This window comes from Cervus elaphus, chromosome 24 (assembly GCF_910594005.1).
Source record: "Cervus elaphus chromosome 24, mCerEla1.1, whole genome shotgun sequence".
Taxonomy (NCBI): Eukaryota; Metazoa; Chordata; class Mammalia; order Artiodactyla; family Cervidae; genus Cervus; species Cervus elaphus.
In genome coordinates, this window is record NC_057838.1 from 71,289,081 (window position 1) to 71,311,295 (window position 22,215).

General features: G+C 61.2%; 1 protein-coding gene across 8 annotated transcripts in view; it reads right to left on the reverse strand.

Moving 5' to 3' along the window:
- The window catches only part of SLC41A3 (solute carrier family 41 member 3), a 33,542-nt gene extending 11,388 nt beyond the window's left edge, over window positions 1–22,154 (reverse strand). For 2 of the 8 annotated variants that reach the window (XM_043885339.1, XM_043885338.1), the window contains exons 1-8: window positions 20,151–20,532; window positions 17,037–17,289; window positions 4,529–4,673; window positions 3,907–4,053; window positions 3,542–3,686; window positions 3,005–3,084; window positions 1,779–1,913; window positions 605–753 (exon numbers count right to left, since the gene is read on the reverse strand). In XM_043885339.1, the coding sequence (XP_043741274.1) occupies window positions 605–753; window positions 1,779–1,913; window positions 3,005–3,084; window positions 3,542–3,686; window positions 3,907–4,053; window positions 4,529–4,673; window positions 17,037–17,289; window positions 20,151–20,516 (1,420 nt within the window). In that variant the 5' untranslated portion in view covers window positions 20,517–20,532. Of the gene's footprint in view, window positions 1–604; window positions 754–1,778; window positions 1,914–3,004; window positions 3,085–3,541; window positions 3,687–3,906; window positions 4,054–4,528; window positions 4,674–6,588; window positions 6,661–7,430; window positions 7,539–9,046; window positions 10,723–10,772; window positions 12,915–17,036; window positions 17,290–19,897; window positions 20,030–20,150; window positions 20,533–22,020 lie in introns of those variants that run through there. The other 6 variants (XM_043885342.1, XM_043885341.1, XM_043885344.1 and 3 more) reach the window with 6 other exon arrangements.
- Between the last annotated feature and the right edge of the window lie 61 nt (window positions 22,155–22,215).

Genomic DNA, 22,215 nt, shown 5'->3' on the forward strand with positions numbered 1-22,215 from the left:
GGGAGAGGCGGGGTGACGGCCGTGCAGGAGGGGCCGCGGGCCTCCAGCTGGAGGTGCCGATGGGCGTGCCGTCCCAGGCCCCATGCCGCCCCGGCTCCCCTCGGCCCGAGGCACGCCTCTGCCCAGAGCCTTGGGCCAGCTCTACTTCTCCGGCTCGCCGGAAGCCTATGTGGAGGCGCCCTGTGCGTAGTCAGGCCTCAGGCCCCGAAGCCGCTTGTCCAGGCCATCCTGCCCAGCGCTGCTCTGGACAGCCTCCTGGGCTCCCTGCCTACCCTTTGGGGTCACAGCCGTGCCGACGTGACCTCACGGGGCCGCCCCCAGGGCCTGGGCAGGTGGGCTGCCAGCAGAAGCCCACACGCACCCTTTGGAACCCCTGGCTGGCCTTGCCCATCACGGGACCCAGCCTCCGCCGCTGCCCTGACTCTGCTGGGGAGGCGCCAGCGGTGCCTCTGGACACGGCCCTTGGGTCGGACCAGCCGACCGAACCTCCGGGAAGTGGGGACTACATCCTGCTTGTCCAGGGACCCCTCCCAGGCCGGGGCGCGGTGGCCATCCTTACCTGGACCAGACCCCTCCCAGGCTGGGGCGCGGTGGCCGTCCTTACCTGGACCAGACCCGCCAGCAGGTACAGGAGCACGAAGGTCCTGTCGCTCGGGACCGACTGGCTTTCTAGCAGGGAGACGACGGAGAAGAAGGCCAAGTGGCCAGGCACCACGAGCAGCAGCAGGACGCGGGCCGACGTGGCGTTGATTTCTGTGGGAGGCGGGGCCGTGGCTGAGCGGCGGCCACAGTGCGGTGGCCACGTGCACTTTCTGCCGCACGCGTCACAGAGCTGCTGCATGTCCTCCCCATGGGTGTGGCCAGCGCTCCTGGGAGCTGGTGTCGGAGCAACAACCAGGATGGAGCCACAGCAGCAAGCAGGGCGACTAGGAGGCGATGCGACTGGCTGTGATGGGGAGGTGGACGCAGACGCCCCGGCAGAGGGGCAGGACCCACAGCAGCTTCCAGAGGCCGCCGTGTGGGCGCGCTGGGACCAAGGCCAGGGACCCCTTGGCACAGTCCTCAGCAGCTGTGCGCGCAGCTCCGAGGCTGCGAGAGACGCGCTTTCCTTCCGAGACCGCAGGCTTAGAGCCAGCCCATGATGCGGGGGTCTCAGTGAGAGCCAGGCTCCATCTGCTCTGAGTTAACACAGCTTCTCATCAGCTAGGTGGGGAGGACAGCACAGTCATGCGGACGTAACGTAAAACACCCTGGAGAGGCTGCGCCAGACCTCTTCATGGTGACAAACTGCACAAGGCCTGATAGTTAAAAAGGATCTTTTTTTAAAAAAACTTAGAAAGGGAAAAGATAGTCGTTACTCTGAGCAGGTGGCATGAAGACTCAGGAAAATCCACTGAAAACTAAGAACTCTACTTGTCCCCCCAGAGCCATGTGCTGTGACCTGATCCCCAGGGATGGAGTTAGAGGTGACAGGGTCACAGGGTGACCCCCAGGGGCAACCCCCAGCCCGTGGAGTGCTGGTCCCTGCAGAGGCGTGGCCAGTAGCTGGGTGCTGTCCCCCCGCCCCGTGCGCGGCTCTGGGACAGCCCACAGGCTATAGCTGCACACAGGTGGCAAGTAAGGCAGGGTGCGGCAGACGGCCCAACCCGGGGCCTGGACGGCACGCCTGGGGCGCAGGGGCCTCCTCTGTGCTGGGGGTCGGGCCTGGTGACACAGACTCCAGTGATGCCATCCTTGAAAGAAACAACCACATGGTCCCTGGAAGGCCCCAGACCCACCTGAGCTGCAGAACGTGGAGCACGGGTCGGGCCAGCATTTTTTCATCCAGAGGGGCAGGACCCCGGGCGTGCTCCACAGGTGCAGGTACGTGGAGATCCGGCTGGTCTGAATGGCCACCAGGTTGCCACCAACGCCTGCAAGACAGCCCGGTTTCCCCTCCTTGATGTCTGTGTCGGAGCCTGTCCCTTATTTTAGGTTCAACAACTCCAGGAAGCCTCCCTTGGCCAATTCAGCACTTGATTTCCTCTTTTCCTCGCACTTGACCACACGCCTTGTCTGTCTCCAGACCAGGCAGCCGGGACCTGGCGAGGGAGGCGTCCAGGGAGCAGCAGGGTCCCCTCGACAGGGCACCTCTGAGTGGAGGAGGAGTGGCCAGCAGCCTCGGGTCTCAGCGGCTGATGCCCGTGTGCAGGGTGCAGGGGTAGGGAGGGAGGGAGGGCTGGCCTCGGGGAGCCACTCAGGAATGGTCCAGACTGTGGGCATGTCTGAGGGAACCTCATGGCCGGAAAGAGAGGAGACAGGGCGGGGTGCATGCAGCTGAGCTGGGCGTGAGGGGCTCCTGGCGTCACTGGGAGCTGAGCGTGCTGGAGCCACAGGCCTCTGGCGGGTGCAGGTCAAGGGTTGGCCCCCGGCCACGGTCCCTCCCCTATTCTGTCACCGCAGCCCTGGAGGACCCCTCCCTGGGTCCCCCAGGGTGGAGGCCAACCGCCTGGGCTGCTCCGGAGGACTCCCAGGACGGCCAGGGCCGAGGGGCCCACTGTCCGGATTCCTGGTGGCGCGCCCCACACTGCTCACATGGGAGCCCGCCTGCGCCCCTCACCACTCCCCACCACCCAGCTCATCTCCTCGTGGGGCCCAGTGCTCGCCCCCACTGCAGACGCTGAGCAGGGACCCCGGGGGCCTCGAGGACGTGAGCCGGTACTTGCAGCCTTGCCGCTCAAGGAGAAGACAGGAACCCAGGCTTTTACTCGTAAATGTCAGTGGATCTAAGAGGGAAGCCGTGTGGGGCCCCGATGCCAGCAGGTGGGTCTGGGTGGCGGCCGGCAGGCGTGGGCTCGGTCCTGGTCCTGGTGCCCCGCGGGCAGCCGTGCCCCAGGGGAGCGACTGAGGACCGCAGCCTGGCCTCCCAGGTGCGTTTGGGGCTGAACCTGAACTCGAAGCCCTGCGGTCACTGTTCTCCCAGCACCCCCGGCCCCAAAGCCCTCATGATGGCCACAGTACCTACCACACATGATGGGAGCAAAGACGGCCATGCCTCTGAACTGCGGCCGGGACAGGGTCTTGTTCAAGATAAGGCCCCCGAGGCTGCGGGCAGACGGCGGACCGTTAGCAGCACGGGTGCCCCGTCACCCCCCATCCAACCTCTCCTGCACCCTCTGGGTCCCGTGTGCATTTACACCTGCGTCCCGAGTCCCGCCTCTCCGGGACGCCCACGGAAGATGTCAACCCCTAAGAACACCCCAGACCCTCCCCAGGCCCCCGAGGGGGCATGGATGTGCTGACTCCCTGGAGACGCTGCCAGGGCCTGGCCTGCGGCCCCGCGACCTCACAGAGACCCCACGGCTTCCGCTGCCCTCCCAGCGAATCAGCCAGGAACGCACGTCAGGGCGGGGGGTGGGGGAGGGGGGCGGCGCCCGGGGAGCGGACCCCTCCGCCCTGAGGGGCCCACCAGCGGCCGAGCAAGGGGACGGCGCCCACAGAGCCGCGGACTTGGGGCCCGGCCCCGGGCTCCCCGGGGAGACGGACAGAGAGGAAGGCGCACCTGCTGACGAGCATCGCCAGGACGATGGGGAACCAGCCGAACTTGAGGATCCTCACAACGGGGGGGTTCTGCTTGGCGACGAGGACGCAGGCGGGGGTGAGCACCGCGAAGCCGACGCAGACCAGCGGTGTCAGGTACTGGCTGTCTGCGGGGGAGGGGGGCGGAGCTGGGGTGGGCCCCCTCCCCCGGCCCGCAGGCGGGCTCAGGGCTCTGCCCCCACCTCCCGGGAGCTGGGCGGCTCCTGCTTGCACTCTGCCCCTAACTCACTCCAGACCGCGGCCAGCGCTGACCTCGGCACCCCGGGTGCCCGGGTACCTGCTCCCACCACCCACTCAGCCGGCAGAGACTTCAGCCGTCGGGCGCACCTCTGTGTCTGTAGAAGAAGCTGCTGACGACAGCCAGCAGGGAGAGCGTGATGAGGTCGCCCAGGCTTGCCGCGATGGGCGTGGCGATGTTGTCCGGGTTGACCCCCAGCTTCCGCGCGCCAACCACGATGCAGACCATCAGCGTCCCTGCGGGCGGGAGGCCGGGTGGCGGGCGGGGGGCGGTGAGCGGGTGGAGGCCGCCCGGGATCTCACTGCGCCCACCCAGCCGCTCCTCCACAGGGTCAGGCCCTCGAGGCTGCGACTCTGCCTTGTAGCTCCTGCGCTTGACACCGGAGCGGCCCCAGCACTGACGACCCTGAAGCATCAGGCAGGTGGCTCCGGGGCTCCAAACCCCTGGGGACCCTGGGCCTCGGGGGAGACCTGAACGCAGGCCCTGGGAGGTGTGGCGGCTTCAAGGGAGGGGTCTTGAGCCTGCAGGCGCAGTCCGGGGGCTGCCCTGTGCCCCGTGCGCCCCCCCCCCCGCCCCTCCCTCCAGGGGCCACCTGCACTGCTGCTCCAGATGCCAGACCCCTCCCAGGCCCAAGATGGGCGGGTCCAGGTCACGGTGGGCATGAAGACCGAGGGGCACCCCAGCCCCTGCAGGACCCCGAGGGCCACTCACCCAGGGCGCAGGCCGCCAGGGAGGCGGTGAGGACGCTGCTGGCACACAGCACCTGGGCCTCCACCACGTCGAGCCCCTGGCCTGAGGCCAGGCCCAGCAGCAGGGCCGCCACAGCCGCCAGGAGCCCCACCACGGCAGCCTGCACCTGTGGGCGGGGACCAGGCTAAGGCAGGCCCTTCCCTTGCCCCGGAGTGGCGACCAGCACCCACCTCAGCCCGATGCCCGGCCCACCGCCCTGGCCTTCCCCAGCGTCCCGTGTTTATCCTGGGTCAGCTGCCCTCTCATGGGTCTGAGCTCCAGCAGCACCCCCATCCCCTGGGGCCCCAGGACACTCATACACAGAATTCCAGCCAGCGTCCCAGCATGGCACCTGACAGCTCATTTTACATTTGAGTGTCACAAAACAAGTACATATACAAGGACAGCCGTGACAGTTTTGAGAAAGAAGGTGGAAGTGGCATCTCTTTTGGGCATTTTCATCATAAGTATGTGTGTTAAAAAAGCTACAGGAAGGAAAACTGGGTGGCTTGGCAGAAAACAGACCAATGGGTTGGCAGGGCAGAGCAGGATCTGGGAAATGAATCGTGAGTATATGACTGTTCGTTACGATAAAGGTGCAGTCCCATCAGGATGGAGTAAACAGGGTAAGAGAAGCATGTTTGCTTGGGGAAAGGAAACGATTCTGACTTCTGTCATTCACACACATGTACCTGCACATGAAAACCTAAGCTGAGACATGAAAATATGGAATAGTACATGTTTCAGATTTTGGATTAGGGAAGGCCTCCTTCCTACAACATGCAAAATCTATAAAGAAAACTATAGATAAAATTTATATGAAGTGCCAAGTATGACTTGTATGACAAGAGATGGCACAGAACAAAGACTGGGACCAGCTGGGAGAAACCACGTCCCTCCTGTAACTGGTGAAAGGCCCCCAGCCAGGGGCCTCCCGGTGGTCCAGCGGTGTACTCTGCGCTCCCGAGGCAGGGGCCTGGGTTCCAACGATGGTCGGGGAGCTAGAGCCACGTCGTGCCACAACGAGCACCTTGTGCAGCCAAGTAATTTTTTAAAAAAAGATCCGTATCCAGAACAATGAGTCCATTTCACAAGTCTGAAACAACCATAATGATAAAAGGATAATCTGATAGGACTATGCACAAGCGATAGGACAGTTAGCTCACAGAAAGGAAATATGTGTGGCTAAAAAACAATGACCGGATCTCCTCTGAGATCCTTCCGGGAAACATCTAGAGCTGTAGACGGTTCTAACCCTGTGAACGTGCCGGGAGTTCTTTTCAGAGCACCCCCAGTGCAGTGTAATTTGTGCAGCAGAAGCCTGTAACTGCAGGACACCCCCCTCCCCGTCCTTGCCCAGGGCGATGGGTGCGGGAGAGGCTCGCCACACTGGCCGGGTCTGCACAGGCCCCACAGGGCCCGCCCCCAGCGGTTGCACGTCTGTCCTGCCAGTGACATTCCAGGCCATACCGTTGTCAAAATGCCAGTTGTCAAGAATTTTAAATGTGATTCTATATTTTTGTGATAGGATATGCTGAAGTTACCCAAAAAGCTTAATTATTCAGTGTACAGCATCCTTTATGCTTTGATGTTAAGCTTTTTAAAAAATCAGGAGGCAAGATTGCACCAACGCTGCGCTGGGACTGAGTGCCCACCCAGGGCCTGCCTGGAGCAGGAGCGGATGGGATGCTGGTTAAGGAGGATTCGGGAGGAAACAGGAAAGGAGAACTAGCGAGCGTCACTGAGGCGACTGCGACCCAGGCCCTAAGCCGGGGACCCAGGGTGAGTCCTGGCCATAGAGCTCACCTGCACGGAGCAGGCAGCCTGTCGGTAAGCGGCAGCCTTGCCTGCAGGCCCGTGGCCCCGGTCCAGGTTCTGCGTGTGGCCACAGGCTGCCCCGGCCAAAGGAACTGGACACAGACGCGTCCTGTCTAGAGCCACGCAGGCCCACCCCGGCTGTGAGACCGTGATCCCTCCATGAGGAGGATGCACGGGTTTGCAGTGATGAGTGTGGAGCGTTTGGGGGCCAAGGGGAGGCTCACCTGGACGAGGGCGAGGTTACTGCTGACCACCCTGTACTGCTCCCGGGGGTCATCGATCTGCCCGGTGTTGGCCTGGGCGGGGAGAGCAGCTGACGTGAGTCCCTTGGGCACGGCCAAAGGGGTGCCCCCTCCCTGGAGACCCCGGCAGGTCAGCGGGGGCCCCCTCACTGCTGCCAGAGCGGAGCATCCAGCCGGCTGTCAGAGGGCGACTCGGGCGGTGGGTTGGGGACATGGGCCCCTGGAGACCAGGAGCCTCTCGCCCCGACCTGGGCCAAGCATCCTGCTCAGGAGAGGTATTCCAGCCCCTCTTCTCTTGGGATAAAAGAATTCAGGCCAGAGACACGGCTTCCTCCTTGAGAAGCCGTCACCACTCCCAACATCATGGCCTTTGCTGGCCAAATTCAAGACAAGTTAAGAAAAGCTTCAGAGAAACTGCATCTCTTGGCTCCTCTGTACTGAGCTCACTAAGTTTCTGAATGCTGACTCCTCACTCCTTGTCTGTTCTTTTCCCAGTAAACAGGTTAAGAAAGGATCGACCTTCACTGTCCTCCTTCCTCAGATTGGAACACAGGAAAGACCTTTCAGGCTTTTAATTTCAAATAAATTGAGGCTTTGCCAGAGTTCCAGAGTTTGCAAGAGCCCCAAACCCCCATCGCCTGGCCTACCCTGACTCACGGCTCACGGGCTGCAGGTCAGCCCCCAGCTTCGTGACCGTGTGTCTGCACCGCCTGGCTTTCCAGCTCCGTCCAGACCCCAGACACAGGCGACCGAGTCACCCCACACGACCACCCCAGACCTCACTGGGTGTTCAGAGCCCAGCCCCGGGGGGCAGGGTCGCTCACCGCGGTGGACAGCCTCGAGGCCAGCGTCATCTCCAGGTTGCCCTTCAGGCCCACCAGGGGCGGCACCAGGGTGAGCAGATCCTTCATCTCCATGAACACGGGCCAGTGCTGCAGGGCCAGGCCGGGGTCAGTCCAAGCTCTCGACCGCGTGTCCCTGCCCCGGGCGCCCCCCAGGGCCCACCCCTCGGGCACCCCCTCTCCCCACATGGCTGCCAGGCCTCAGACTGTGCCCCGCGGCCCCGCTGAGGGCTGCTGGTCTTCCTTCCGAACGTTTACTGAGTTTTTCTGAAAGGTACCCCATTTATTGAAGTGTGCTTATTTCACGTAGTCTGTAGCTTCAGCACTGTCTGTCTTTATGGGGGACACCGGGGATTCCCCTTGCTCCAGACCTGAGCACCTGCCGTGATAGCCGCGCCCGTTTCCTTCTCAGCCCTCCCCTGGCTGCATCCATGTCCTGGGGACAGTTCACCCCTTCATTCCTGCCCTGTAACCACAGTCTGACCGATGTCCGCTTTCAGCATAACTGGGCTCCGCCTGCGTGTCACCGCCCCTTCCCGACCTTCTACACCTTTGCAATCGAAGGGACTGGTTTCCTCCCCCAGGCAGGAAAGCTGCTAGGTCTAACAACCACCCCTGTTCGTCGCAACGGGCGCAGGCAGCTCAGCCCCCGTGAGAGTCCCCACTCCAGGAGGTTGGCCGCCACATGCCCCTCCCGCCCCCACCCGCTCCTCGCGGACTTGCCCTGCCTACTGGGGCTGCTCCCGCACAAGCGCCCCCAGGCCATGACCTTCCACCCCAACCCCCTCCTGCTGGGGGCCTCAGTCTCCCCAAGCCCGCCCCCCACCCCACAGGGGGAGCAGGAGCTGAGCTGTCAGCCACCGCCTGTCCTCCCCCAGGCGTCACCCCGGCCGGGACATGGTCACAGCCAAAGAGGGGCAGGAGGTGGGGTGTAGACACGTCTGGGCAGGTGACCTCCAGGGGCTGTGCAGGGACGCCAGCAACGTCGGGTGCCGGCAGGGTGGAAGGCCAGGGCCCCGGGCACCCAGGTCCAGGGGAGGGTCCGGCCCGGAGCTACCTGGCCTGCAGACCCCCAGGGGGACCCTGGAGGCTCGGGGTCTGTTGCCCAACCCCAGAGCACCCAGACTGGATCGGGCTCCACGGCCGGCTCACGCCTGCCTTCTGGCCTGATGCCTGCCTCGGCCGTAGACGTCCCCTGGGCCCCCTGCCCCCCTGGGCTCCATGCCTCCAGCCCCCAGGTCCCCTGCAGCCTTGAGCCCCAAGTCCGGGTCACATAGGCCCACAACGGGCAGGACAAGTCACTCAGCCCTGACAACACCTCGCTGCAATTCTAGTCCCGCATACACGCTCACGTACCACAGACACACGCAGGAATGGGCGGGCGTGCAGGGAACCTGGGCTGTGAGCTCCCAACCCGGCCAGTCCACCAAACTGCATGCTCTGTGCAGTTTAATCCCTCCCGTGCTGGTCCCCATGAAGCAACACATGGTGTGTGTTTTAGAACAAAGAGCCAGGACAGAGTCAAGAAGCCTTCGCCCTCAGCGTCTGCCTCTCGCCCGCCCTGGCCCGCTCCCCACTATCCACACCCAGGGCCTCACCTGGAGTGTCCGCTGCTGCTCACGCCCCCTGGAAACAGCACCCAGAGGCCCAGCACAACACCCGTCAAGTCTCCGACCCGGCCGCCTCCCCGCTGCCCTGTGTGTGCAGGGGGGCCCAGTGGCCAGGACACAGATGCCAGGACAGTGGGGAGGCCTCCGTCTGCTCGGGGTTCAACCAGATGCCGACGACAAGTGGCCTTGTCCACCTGCCCGGCACGCGGCTCACCCCGATCCAAGAAGAGCAAACACGTGTCCGCGGGGTTCCCGGTGCCCAGAAGTGCAGTAAGCCCCAGAGAGGTCTGGGAGGAGCCACAGGGTCGGCAGCAAGGGGCCCACAGGGACCGAGGCCAGGGCTTAACCTTGTTTCGTGGGGAGAAACGCCGACTCCCCACTTGGGTGAAAACAGTCTTGGGACGATGCCAGCTGACACGCCAGCCCTCACGGGCCTCAGTCCCCAGACCCCCAAACGGGCTCCTGGCCCCAGATGGCGTGGGTGACCCCGGCCCCGGCCCGTCACACGGCCACCTGAGGGCCGTCCACGGGGCTGGCTGTCAGGCCTGAGGCCGGGCGTGTGTGGCTCCAGGCAGGACCAGCCTGCACACGCCAGGGCTGAGCCAGGTGCATCCCCCACCACGCGGGCTTCCCTCTGGGAGCCCCAAGGCTGTGGCTGGGGGCAGGGGTGAGCAAGGAGTGCAGAGCGAGGGAGCCTTCACACACTGCGTCTGCCAAGGGGCGGGGGGAGAGGCTGTGATCTCCAGGGCTGCTGGTCCTCCCGAGGGCGTCTGCCCGGGGCCTCCTCCCGGACGGGATCCCTGAGAGTCGGGAGGGGCGTCCTGCTGTCCAGCTGGGCTCTTCCAGCGTCCACAGGAAGGTGACCTGGGCGGGCGACCCGGGGGCAGCTCCAGGGAGAAGTAGGAGGCGGGGACCCGGCTCCAGCTGGCCACAGTTGAGCAAGGGCACCATCCAGTGTGCACCGTGCATTGAGCTGGGCGGTGGGGATGTCTGAGAGCCTCGCTCAGAGCCGGGGCCCGCGGGGGGGGATGTCGGATGCCCCTCCAGCCAGGGGAGATGAGATGCCACCCGACGTCCCCTTCGATGTCAACCTGAGTCGCATCTGATGTCTCAGGTTAGGAAGGAGTGCTGTTCAGACGATCCCCCCAGGTGAGGGGTGAACCCCCACCTTGCATCCTCACAGACATGCCCAATGTCTCCGCGACACACACTCCCTGCCTCTGTGACCCAAGGCGGGGCTCCTGGAGCTGATCCAGTGTGCACAGACCCCCTGGCCTCCCAGCAAACACTGCCGATGGAGACCCCCCAGCTCCACGTCCCCTGGCCCACCCGGACCCCTGCTGGGCTCGGCACCCTGCCCTCCCCCTGAGAAGCCCCCTGGCACCCTTGTGCCACCAGGCCAGCCCCACGACCCTGCCCAGCTCACAGGCTGAGAGGCTGAGGCAGGGATGCCTGACTCCCTTCAAGGGGAGACAAAGGCAGGACTCGAGCCCCCAGGCCCCGCATCCAAGCCCTTCCAGCTCCCAGGCTGCGAGTCCACGCAGGCTGACTGTGCGGGGGCGTCAGGAGCTCTGGAGCTCAGGTGCCCGCTTCCCTAGAAGACACGCCTGCCCGCCCCCAAGTCCGGACCCAGCCTGGCCCTGGGGCCTGTCCTGCATGGTCTGACTCCTGGCGCCCCCCGCCAGGCCCTGCCACCCCACACCCCCGTACGCACCTGCACACGGTCCATCAGCAGGCCGGCCACCACCATGCCCAGGCCAGAGAGCAGCACGGGCACCAGGACCTGGCCCACGGTGCTGGCGGCGGTCTCAGGGGGCGCCCCCCGGGGCCAGCGAGCGAGCTCACAGCGCACACCTCGCAGCCTCCCGCCCTGGAAGCGGAGCTCCAGGGCCAGCCGGGTGACCACCATGGCCGGGCGGGGAGGCGCCCACACCAGGCCGTGTCTCCCAAGGGGTCCACGCGGGCGGAGCTGCCAGCCTTGGGGGTGGTCCTCACTGCCCCTCAGCCAAACCCGGAGCGAACAAGCGGGGAACAAAGGCGGCGACTCAGCCCGGGGCCACTCCTGCCATCCCCCCCGCGGGTCCGGCTCTCCCCCTACAGGGGCCACCGTGTCCTCCCCCGGCTAGCCGCCCACGCAGGCACGCCCTGTCCCCCTGGAGCGACCTTGACGGCGGCCAGCTGCCCAGCCCACGATGGCCGGGGCTGCACCAGGGAGCTGGGCTACGTGAGGCCAGTCCGGCTGAGAGCATGCAGGACCTGCCCCCCCCAGCAGCTCCGGGCCCCTGAGGCCTGTCACCCCTCAAGGTCCAGAGGCTGCACCCCACGGCCACTCAACCCCAGTGTCCGGGGCTCACGGCCACAGCGAAAGGCGGCGTTCACAGAAGGAACGTGGCCCTGCTCTCCTGAGGGACAGAGACCCGGAGGGTTCCTGGGCCCAGGCTCGTCCCGACGTGGTCAGACCAGCCCCGACCCCGACCCCGACACCGAGGAGAAGGGGGTCCTGACATGAGGAGAATGAGGGTCCGCTGTGCCTCCCAGAGGGGCTGGGGCAGCGTCCAGGCCTGGAGGCAGGCTCAGCAGGGTCAAGGCCACAGGCCGCAGAGCCTGGACCTGCCCACAGCAGGCCTGACATTGGCCAGAGGGGTGCCCGGGACCAGTCTGGCCAACGCCATGGGAAGGGGGGCGGAATCGTGACCGCGACAAGGACGGGACACCCCACACAGCGAGTGAATTCGCAGGGTGAACTGTCCGCCGCAAACCCGGCGATGCCTCCCGCCCTTCACGTGCACACAGGTCACAGCCCGTTACCGGCCCCTCAAGACGTGCCCAGAACGCCCTCTGAGAAAGCACGGCCTCTGAAGGCCCTGAGAGGGCTTGGCGCACAGCCACCCCCAGCGAGTGGCACAGGGGATCAACCCTGACCCAAGTCCGGCACCCCCGATCCCCTGTGCCCGCCTCTGAGATGAGGGTCAGCCTGTCCACACACGAGTCCACACGGGCAGGGGGCTGAGTGCGAGGCCACCATGTTCAAGACAGACCCCTCTTGGTGGGCCCTGTCTAGACACTGGCCACCCCAGTCCCGAGGCCTGAGGCTGGACCGGGTCCCCTGCAGCCACTAGTGACCACTTTCTGGCTCTTTCTAGTTCTGACTGTGGTCCAGCATCGTAATCCACCTGTAGTCGTGCACTGTGGGCCTCTGAGCCACTCTCATCAGGGCGGAAGATGAGGAAACAAACAACCGTTTGGGTGTTACATCTAGGAAGAGGCCCCCAAGGGAGCACGTTATAAATCGTTACAAGGAATGTTTCTCATTTTTGGTAAAAAAAATAATGAGAAAAAAATACATACAAGCAGTGAACAGTTCAGAAGGCTATACCCCAAATGCTAAAAGTGGGTGTGCCTTTGGGGGTGTGGGACCCTAAGTGACCTTTATTTCACAACTTTCTGCACATCTACTGTGACTGTTGGCTTCTGTGAACCATCAAAAACACACTGCACTGAAGACAAATGAAAGAAGCCATTGTGTGAGGGAAGTTATTCCTTTCCCGGGAGGCTTGGGAACAAGATGTGTCTTAACCCAGGAAACCAGAGATGTGATTCCAGTGGGAGCTCAGCCAGACTCTGGGCAGTGCTGGGTGGCAGGAGGAATCTGGGTGACCTTGAAGGGTCCTGCCCTCCTCGGGCCTCTGACCACCCCCCCAGCCCCCCAGGAGGGTCTCAGCCCCCTCTGTTCAGAACCTCCCCAGAATGGGAGCCCAGCCCCCAGAGCCGTCGTGTCAGAACCACCCCGCCCCCAACTCACCAGTGAGGGTGATCATCTCGGGGTCCTCAGTGGGGACCGCCTTTTCCTGGGAGCACAGCCTCCCCACGGCCTCCCGTTCTCAAGGTCACCTTGAGCCTGGGCTGGTTCTAAGCAAATCGGTCACTCTTAAAGGCCTGAATGCCTCCAGCCTGTGTGGGCCCAGCGGTCAAGGTGGTTACATTTTCAGTAACAAACAGGTCTTCCTTTCTGCTTCCGCCATGGCTGGCTGGGCCCACCTACCTGTGAACTCACGGGACCGAAGCCCCCAGCCTGTGGGCGGCCTGCCCCCTTGTCTGAGGCCTCCCCCCAAGACCCCCGCCCAGGGCTGCCCGGCCGCCCCCACAAGACCGTTCCTGCTGCCACCCAGCTCCGCTCCCTGGTCCCCCCGGAGCCCAGAGGCCCCACCCAGATCCCAAGCAGCCCGTGGCATCAGACAGGCCAGTAACCCCCCAGGGGAGCCGGGCACACGCTCCTGCAAGGCTGCTGCCTGCCCCGGGCAGCTCACGCTCCTGAGCGCAGCCCTCACAGGCAGGGCCTGCCCAGGCCTGGGGCACGTGGCTGAGAAACAAAGACCTCCTCCGCCCAGGGTGGGGGGCCCCCCCTGGGACTCCCCGACCCTGACCCAGCTGCTCTCTGCTGACCAACCAGCTCCCGACAAGGTGAAGGACCCGGGACGGAGTCCCGGGATGGAGGCCGGCTGAGTGACCACCCTCCATCTGAAAGCCCAGTTGGACTGTTCTTAGTCCCGAACAAAAACAGACAGCCTCAGCATGGACGATGACAGCCCTGCAGCTGGCGTCCCATCCGAGGGCCCACACCCAGCACCCGGGACGGGGCAGACGCTGACCCCCGAGTCGGCAACCCCCAAGTGTGCCTGCTGCCACAGGTGCAGCGTCCACGCTCTGCCCAGTGCTCAGCTCAACAGCCTCTCGGGGTCTTGCCCTTCACCTCTGAAGGTCAGCCCGCGTCTCCCGGGGGGCCTGCCACTGTCGCTGGCGTCACCACCAGCCAGCGATGGGAAGATGCCGGTCCTCGGCTGCGTCGTCAGCTGGTGGTGACACCACTGTCCGCCTGCGCAGTCGCCCTGCCCTGGAAACCACGTTTTGGGAGATGCCAAGTTTCCTTCTGACCCTGGCCACACGAGCTCGGGTTTCCTGGGACCTGCCGCGGCTGAGACCGCCCTGACACAGCGGCAGGAGCTGGGTGCTTGTGGGCGATCCAAGGCCTGGATTCTACCCACGAGGTGGCAGAGAAGTGCACAGAGACAGGAAGCCTGGGAAGACCTGTAGCCGCCCGGCCGGGCCAGAGACAGGCCAGAGAAACACAACAGGGGTCTCAAAGTCTCTCCCTGTGGAGCTGTGATTCTGAGGCAAGTTCTTACACATGAGCACGGCACTACAGCCTGGGTGGTCTGAGACCTGCAGCTCCAAGTACAACTTATAAACTGGTGTGTGTGCAGGGGCTACATCTCTGTGTGTGAATACACAGATATGCATCCATGCATGTACAAATACACACACGTACACGATCTGCCCACCCGTGCGTGTACCTGCTCAGTGATACTGTATTGGTATGAACACGCAATGAAACAGGCTTTTTGAAAATCTCTGGGATAGAAAAGAGACTGCAGGGCGACAGACCAGGCGAGGAGGCTGGCAGCAGGGTGTAGGGAGGAGGGATTTCGGAGGGGAAGCCTGGGGAGGGGGCACTTCCGGGGCATGGACGCGCCCTGGTGCTGACTCACCACCGGTTAGAGAAGTGTGTGGGGCTGGAGGGCGCCAGGTCACAGGAGGAAGGAAAGGGCAGAGGGTCTGGGGCTGAGTCAGCCCAGGGCAGGGACTCCGGCATCACAGCAGCCCTGCTGGGGCCTGACGAGGTCCACGAGGAGCCTGGGGGGCAGCCGCCCACCATGAGGACCTGGACAGAGCCCAGAAGGGCCACTGAGACCCCCATGGTGGGGGAAGGCAGGTAGTAGAGGGAAGTGGGGGGCATGCAGGATGGACAGTGGGGACTGTGGCCATGGAGAGGGCAGTGACCACTCACTGTGGCCACGAGGGGACATGGGTCCAACGTCAGAAGGGTTGCCAAGGTTTCAAGAGCAAACAGGAATTTGAATTTTTATGCAGCATCTCCTGATTTTTAAGTGTTGGTTTAAAAAATGTATGGATATGAGAGCTGGACTATAAAGAAAGCTGAGCGCTGAAGAATGGATGCTTTTGAACTGTGGTGTTGGAGAAGACTCTTGAAAGTCTCTTGGACTACAAGGAGATCCAACCAGTCCATCCTAAAGGACATCAGTCCTAAATATTCATTGGAAGGACTGATGCTGAAGCTGAAATACTTTGGCCACCTGATGTGAAGAGCTGACTCATTTGAAAAGACCCTGATGCTGGGAAAGATTGAAGGCAGGAGAAGGGGACAACAGAGGATGAGATGGTTGGATGGCATCACCAACTCGGACATGGGTTTGAGTAAACTCTGGGAGTTGGTCATGGACAGGGATGCCTGGCGTGCTGCGGTTCATGGGGTCGCAAAGAGTCGGACATGACTGAGTGACTGAACTGAACTGAACTAAAAAAGTTTAAAGCACCAGCCTTACCAGCTAAGTGGCAGACTGGGCCTCAAACCCCGACTGGATCCAAATCAGTGAGGGGCAGGCCCAGGTCCCCTGGGCCTGGGGCGCTGCAGCAAGCAGGAGGCAGGGGCCAGCCTGCTCCGTCCGCCCGGCCATGCCAGATGTTCTCTGTTCTCAGCTCCTTCCAACCAGCAGGAATGACCTGGCTGCTAACGGCTTCAGGGATCCTTAGGAACCACGCCCTCCCAGGGAGAGACTGCACTGATACAGGCATGGGGCTCTGACAGTCAGAAAACAAGAGAGGGATGGCGGATTGGCTGCTTTGTCCTCTGGTTCCTCACTCTACAGTGGTCTGTTAGGGTATAAACCGAGGGCCCCGCCTCCCCTCAAAGACTGACGACAAGAGACATCAGCCCTCAGGGAGTGATAATCGGAAGAGGAGTGGACACTTGACGGCAGGGTCAATTTAGGGAGACTCCAGCGGGAAAAGGAGAGGGTGGGATGATTTGAGAGAAGAGCATTGAAACATATATAGTACTGTACGTAAAAAAAAACCCGTAAGAGTCGATGTACGAAGCAGGGCACCCAAAGCCAGTGCCTGGGGACAGCCTCGAGGGACGGGGTGGGAGGGGGGTGGGGGGTTCAGGATGGAGGGGCGCATGTGTGTGACACGTGGGGACAACCTTGAGGGACGGGGTGGGAGGGGGGTGGGGGGTTCAGGATGGAGGGGCACGTGTGTGTGCTGTGTGCTTAGTCGCTCAGTCGTGTCCAAGTCTTTGCGACCCTGTGGACTCTGGCCCGCCAGGCTCCTCTGTCCATGGGATTCTCCAGGCAAGAATACTGGAGTGGGTTGCCATGCCCTCCTCCAGGGGATCTTCCCAACCCAGGGATCAAACCCAGGTCTCCCTCATTGCAGGCAGATTCTTTACCATCTGAGCCACCAGGGAAACCCAAGAATACTGGAGTGGGTAGTCTATCCCTTCTCCAGGGGATCTTCCCAACTCAGGAATTGAACTGGGGTCTACTGAATTGCAGGTGGATTCTTTACCAGCTAAGCAACCAGGGAAGCCTGGACACATGTATACCTATGGTTGATTCATACTGATACACGGCAAAAACCATCACAACACTGTAAAGTGATTATCTTCTAGTTAAATACATTAATTAAAAAAAAACTGGGGAGACTGATAATGGAGTGACAAACAAGTCTCTTGTTTCTCAAGAGCACATGCACAAAGCATCGACTGCCAAAGGCCACCCTCCCCTCCAGGCATAGAATCTTGTCTGAAAGTGAAACAGCTCAGAGATAAAGAGCCGGCACCCTGATACCATGTAACACCTGGATCGTGCCATGCCTGAAATCCAACCCCTCAGCTATTCCGATTATATGAGCTAATGATTGTCTTTTAAAGCGTAGCCTGGGTCAAAATTAGTCACTGTCATCAGTAACTGAAAGACTCCTGCCCAAACTATAGAGAAGTGGTGTGCAAGAGCAGAAGGCCCCACCCCCCGGCCGCAAGCTGGACCGTGTGCAGCGCCTCCTCTCCCGGTGGACACTGGACAGCACCCCACCCCCAACATCCCCATTTGTCCCCTCCTACCTGGAAATAGTGCAGAAGGATGCCTGCTCCAGACAGCCCCAGGCCTGCAAACAGGAAGGGCAGGGTCACCTGGATGCCAATGGACCAGGCAGTCTCCCTGCTGAGCTCGGGCCCCGGGGGCGTGGGGGCCGCCCTCGGGCTCTGGAGGCCGCTCCCTGTGCCGAGGGCCTGCAGCAGCCCCAGCTCCTCCGGCCTCCGCTGTCGGGTCTCCATTGTGGCCACAGGAGCTCAGCCGGGCCCTGACAGCCTCAACCTGGGAACACAAGCGACAAATGCAAAGGCTGGGTCTTCAGAGAGAATGAGTAAATCGACAAGCCTGCAGCTGACCAAGAGAAAAAGAAGACTCGGGTATTTAGGAGGTAACATCACTTCCAAACTTAAAATTTTTAAATAATTATGAGGAAATTGTAGGTATGCTGACAGATTAGAAAACCTAGATGAAATGCACAAATTCCTAGAAACATACAGACTAATTCAAAAAAAAATTTTAATGTAGAAGACCTATAACAGAAGACTGAATTAGTCATGAAAATACTCTCATAAAGAAAATTCCAAGATCAGACAACTTCAGTAGTGAATATCAAGCATGCAGGTTGGAAAAAGGAAGTAGTATAACTACCTGCGTGTAGAAATGGCATGTGCTGCACATAGAAAATCCTGAGGAATGTGTGTACACATGCACACATACATGAACACATATGTATACACACACGTACACACACAACTATTACAACTAAAAAACAAGTACATTATAGTCGTAGGATACAAAATTGATACAAAAAAGTTGTTTTATTTCTATACAAATCCAAAAATTAAAACAGTTGCCCCTGAAATAGCATCAAAAAGCATAAACTACTTAAGAATACATTTCACAAAAGATGTGTAAAACTCTGACCCTGGAAACTGGAAAACACTGTTGAAGGAAAATGTTACAAATCCAGCAAATGGAAAGATATTCCATGTTCACAGGTTGGAAGACTTAATATTGCTAAGAGGGCAATATTTTTCAACTGATCTACAGATTTAGGAGAATCCCTGTTAAAATTTGGCCTATTTTGGTGAAAATGACATGACGATCCCAGACTTCATGTGGAAAGGCAATGGACCCAGAACCCTAAACAGCCTTGGAGGAAAATGTTCAAAGTTAGAGAACACACTTGAGGAGTTCAAGACTGAACTATGAGCTAGAGTGAACAAGGCCCCATGACAGTGGGGTAAGACTAGAAACGCAGGTCAGTGAAACACAACTGAGAATCGCGGATAAAGCCACACACCTACAGTCAGCTGATTTTCAACAAGGAGGCCGCGCTATTCAATGTGCAAACAAAGGCCTCGTCAACAGCCCCATGGTGCTGAGACACCACATGCATAGGAATGAACCTGGATCCTTACCTCAGCTCATACACAAAAACTAACTCAGAATGGGTCAGAGACCTAACCTAAGAGCTAAAACCATGAAACAGAAGAAAACACAGGGACCTTGGATTAGGTTCTGGTTTCTTAGATGTGACATTTAAAGTACAAGAAACCAAATAATAATTAAGTAGAATGGGGCTTCATCAAAATGTCAAAGTTTGCTATTTCAGAGAACTCTATCAAGAAAGCGAAAAGACCACTCGCAAAATGAGAGAGGATATTTGCCAATCATATATCTGATTAGGGTCTGATTTCCAGAATATAAAAAGAGCACAACTCAACAATAAACCCAACTTAACTCTGACACAGGAGTTGAATTCCCCAAAGAAGATTATACAATAGCCATAAGCAAGCACAGTAAAAGATGCTCAGCACTAGCTGTTTGGAAAATGCAGAACAAAACTACAGGAAGATGCCACCTAGGGTAGCATTTTCAAGGGTGTTCCATGTTGATATACGAGTCAGCACGCCATTCCTTTTTTATATGCTATTCTTTTCAAGGCTAAGTAACATCCCGATCGTGTGGCTGGGTCACAAACTGCTTAGCCCCTCATTCCGGCTGTTAGGGCTAATGCGGCCCTGAACATTCTGGGGCAAGTCTCTGTATGGACAGGGGCTTTCTGTCCTCCTGAACTGGACATTTCAAAGGGCGGATTTTTGGTGATTTTACATCTCAGCAGAAAGTATGTATGAATCACTTATGAATTAAGGTCAAGAAGCAGAACGCCCCCAGCCTCCCCAAACCCCGAGCCCCTCTCTGAAACACCTGCTCCCCACCAGCGCCCACACCTCCATGCCCTGCCCTTAGCTCCTCCAGCACTAACATCGGGTCTGGGACCGGGTCACTCACTGGTGCTCCTCCACAGCTGGGGGGGGGCAGGGCCACTCCTGACCACTCACTGGGAGCGAGATACTGGACCCAGTGACTGCCTTCCACCCTGCAGGCCTCTGCTTCAGGGAGCCCTGGAACCCGGGCCCGGAATCCCAGCTCCTCCTCCCTACACAAGCGTGTCCTCGGAAGAGTCACATTTCTGTGCCTCCGCAGGGTGGCGAAGAGGTAAGGGAATAAGATGACCTGCATCGCAGGACACGTGGCCCGCCCGCACTCGGCACAAGCCCTCGGAGACTCTGCGGTTTCAGGTCAGCGCTGTTTAGCCTCAGCGAAGCGCCTGGGGGCCCTTAAAGGCCGGCGGCGCCGGACCCCCGGGGCGCTTTCGGATCCGCGGCGGGGGAGGGGCGCGGGTCTCAAAGCGGCCTGAGCGACAGCGCCCCTCCCCCGCGCCGAGCCGTGGGGTGCTCCCCTCTCCCGGCCGGGCCCCGCGGACCGAACCTGCAGCCCCCAGCCCTGCCTCTTCCGCGCGCGCGCTGCTCCATCCTCCCCGGGCCTGGACCCGCGTGCTGCCCGTTGCCCTCCCCGGACTCAGCGGGCGGAGCACCGCACTCACCGGACGCCCTCGGCGGCGGCGGGAAGCGGCTCGGCGGGAGGAGCAGCGCGGCCGCGGGGCGACCGAGAAGGCGGGACGGCGACAGTCCACCCCAGCCCGCCCAGGACCCAAAGCCCCGCCCCCGGATCGGAGTCCCGCCCCGGACCTGAGTCCCCGCCCCCGCCACGCCACGCCCAGGCCCCAGAGTCCCCGCCCCCGACCCGGAGTCCCCGCCCCTGAGCCCGAGTCCCCGCCCCCGGACCCGGAGCCTCACCCCCAGCCCCAGTCCAGGGTCCCTCTGGTCTGGTGCCGCCCTCGCCCCGCAGGCCGCGCGGACCTGGACTCGGGCGGGGGCTGGGGGAGGATCGGGCCCCGGGGCGGGGGCTGGGGGAGGGTCGGGCCTCAGAGCGGCTGCCCCCTCCTTGGGCGGTGACGCCGGGTCCTCGGACTCTGGCGCCGAGACCCGCTCAGCGCGGGGGTGGGGAGGGGCTCTCTGCCGGGGTGGACGCGGGGAGCCGGTCGGCCCGGGGGAGGGGCGTAAGGGCCCGCATGCCTCCGCCGGCTCGTCCCGGAAGCGCTCGGGCGGCCTGGGCTTGCGCTGCACTGCGCCTTTTTTCCCCTCTGAATCCCGCCCCCGCATACATTTTTGTTTTCCCTCCTGCAGCCATTTTAAAGCATCCAGCAGACATGTTACACCTGTACATCAATTCAATCCAGTCGCTCAGTCGTGTCCGACTCTGCGACCCCATGGACCACAGCACGACAGGCCTCCCTGTCCATCACCAACTCCTGGAGTTTACCCAAACTCATGTCTACTGAGTCGGTGATGCCATCCAACCATCTCATCCTCTGTCGTCCCCTTCTCCGGCCTTCAGTCTTTCCCAGCATCACCTGTACATACTTAAGTCTTTAGTGGATAAGGCCAGTTTTCTCAGACATTCCCATAAAACCAGCATCATACTGACAAAGTTGACAACACCCAGCGGCTCAGTTTTCCCTGATGGACTCAGAACTGTCTTTTGACCGTTGGCCTGTTCTGGCCAAGGTGGGAGGAAGGATGAGAGACGTCCCCTGCCTCAGGGGGCGGTCTCAGGCACTGCTCACCTGCAGGATTTCCTGGGAGCATGCTCAGGGTGGAGCCAGAGTGTGGGTACCCTCTGCAGGGAGGGGAAGGGTGCAGCCGGGCCCTGGAGTGACCCCTCAGGGACTGGGATTTCGGACCACCTCCCACGGGAAGCCCACCTGCCCTGCAGTTCAGCGGACCCCCAGAGCACAGGCTGCCCCGCCTCTTTATGGCTCGGCCAGCCCCCAGGAGTGTCAGGCCCTCTTCTTTGGCCTTCCTCGCTCTTCGGAGGCATCTTGGCCGCGTCCGTGTGCTATATTAAGGAGGATATTTTTGCCTCTTGTACGTGAATTCCCCAGGGGACTCTGTGGGTTCATCCTCAGGTTCCCATCCCCAGAGAAGACCTGGCGATGAGTGTATCTGGGAGGTGGTCCCAGAAATCCCCGTAGGACAGTGCAGGGTGGGCAGGCAGCGGAGGCAGCCGTGGGCCTCCGGAGCTCAGCCCTGTCCTGCCGGGACTCTGGGGGCCTCAGAGTACCCCCACCCCAGGCCCTGCACAGCTCCCGTCTTGCACAACCCTAAGTGAGGACTGGTGTTTCCTGGACTGTGGTGCCCTGGACCTTCAGGCCAGGGGGGTAGGTGGCTCCCTCCGGCAGAGAGCCCTCCTGGGAATCCATGAAGGTCCCACGGGCCGGCTGCAGGGGTGCAGATGGCATAGTGTGTGCTTTCTGGACGTCACCGCTGACCCCCAGGGCCCACCTGTGAGGTGATGAAGAAACTTGGAAAGAGTCACTGCACCTGCCCAAGGCCACGCCTGGAGAGGCAGAGGCGGGTCGGACCGCTCTCTCCACCCGGCCAGCTTTGTGGACACCAGCTGAGCAAATGCAGGACCACCCTCTGGTCACCCGGGGTCCAGCTGAGAGGTGACCGCTCCATGGGTTATCTGGCTTTGGTATTCAATTCATATCACATGTATAATTTATCATATGTAAAATTCTCAGGAAGCCAGAAGGCTTCCCAGGGCAGGCAGGCAGGGGGTCTTCTCCATCCCACGGGGCGATTCCCAAGCAGGAGAACTTACCTGCCAGCAATAACAGGGACTCAGGTGTGGCTGAACTGCGGGTTCCTCCTCCAGGTGGGGTGTCAGGAGAGATGGTCCAGCTCCCAAGACCCAACCTGAGGAGCTGTGGAGGGAGCAGCCGCCGGGAAGACGCCTCAGGGCCCTGGACCTGAAGGATTGAGGTGACGGAGCCACCGCTAAAAATAGCCTCACAGG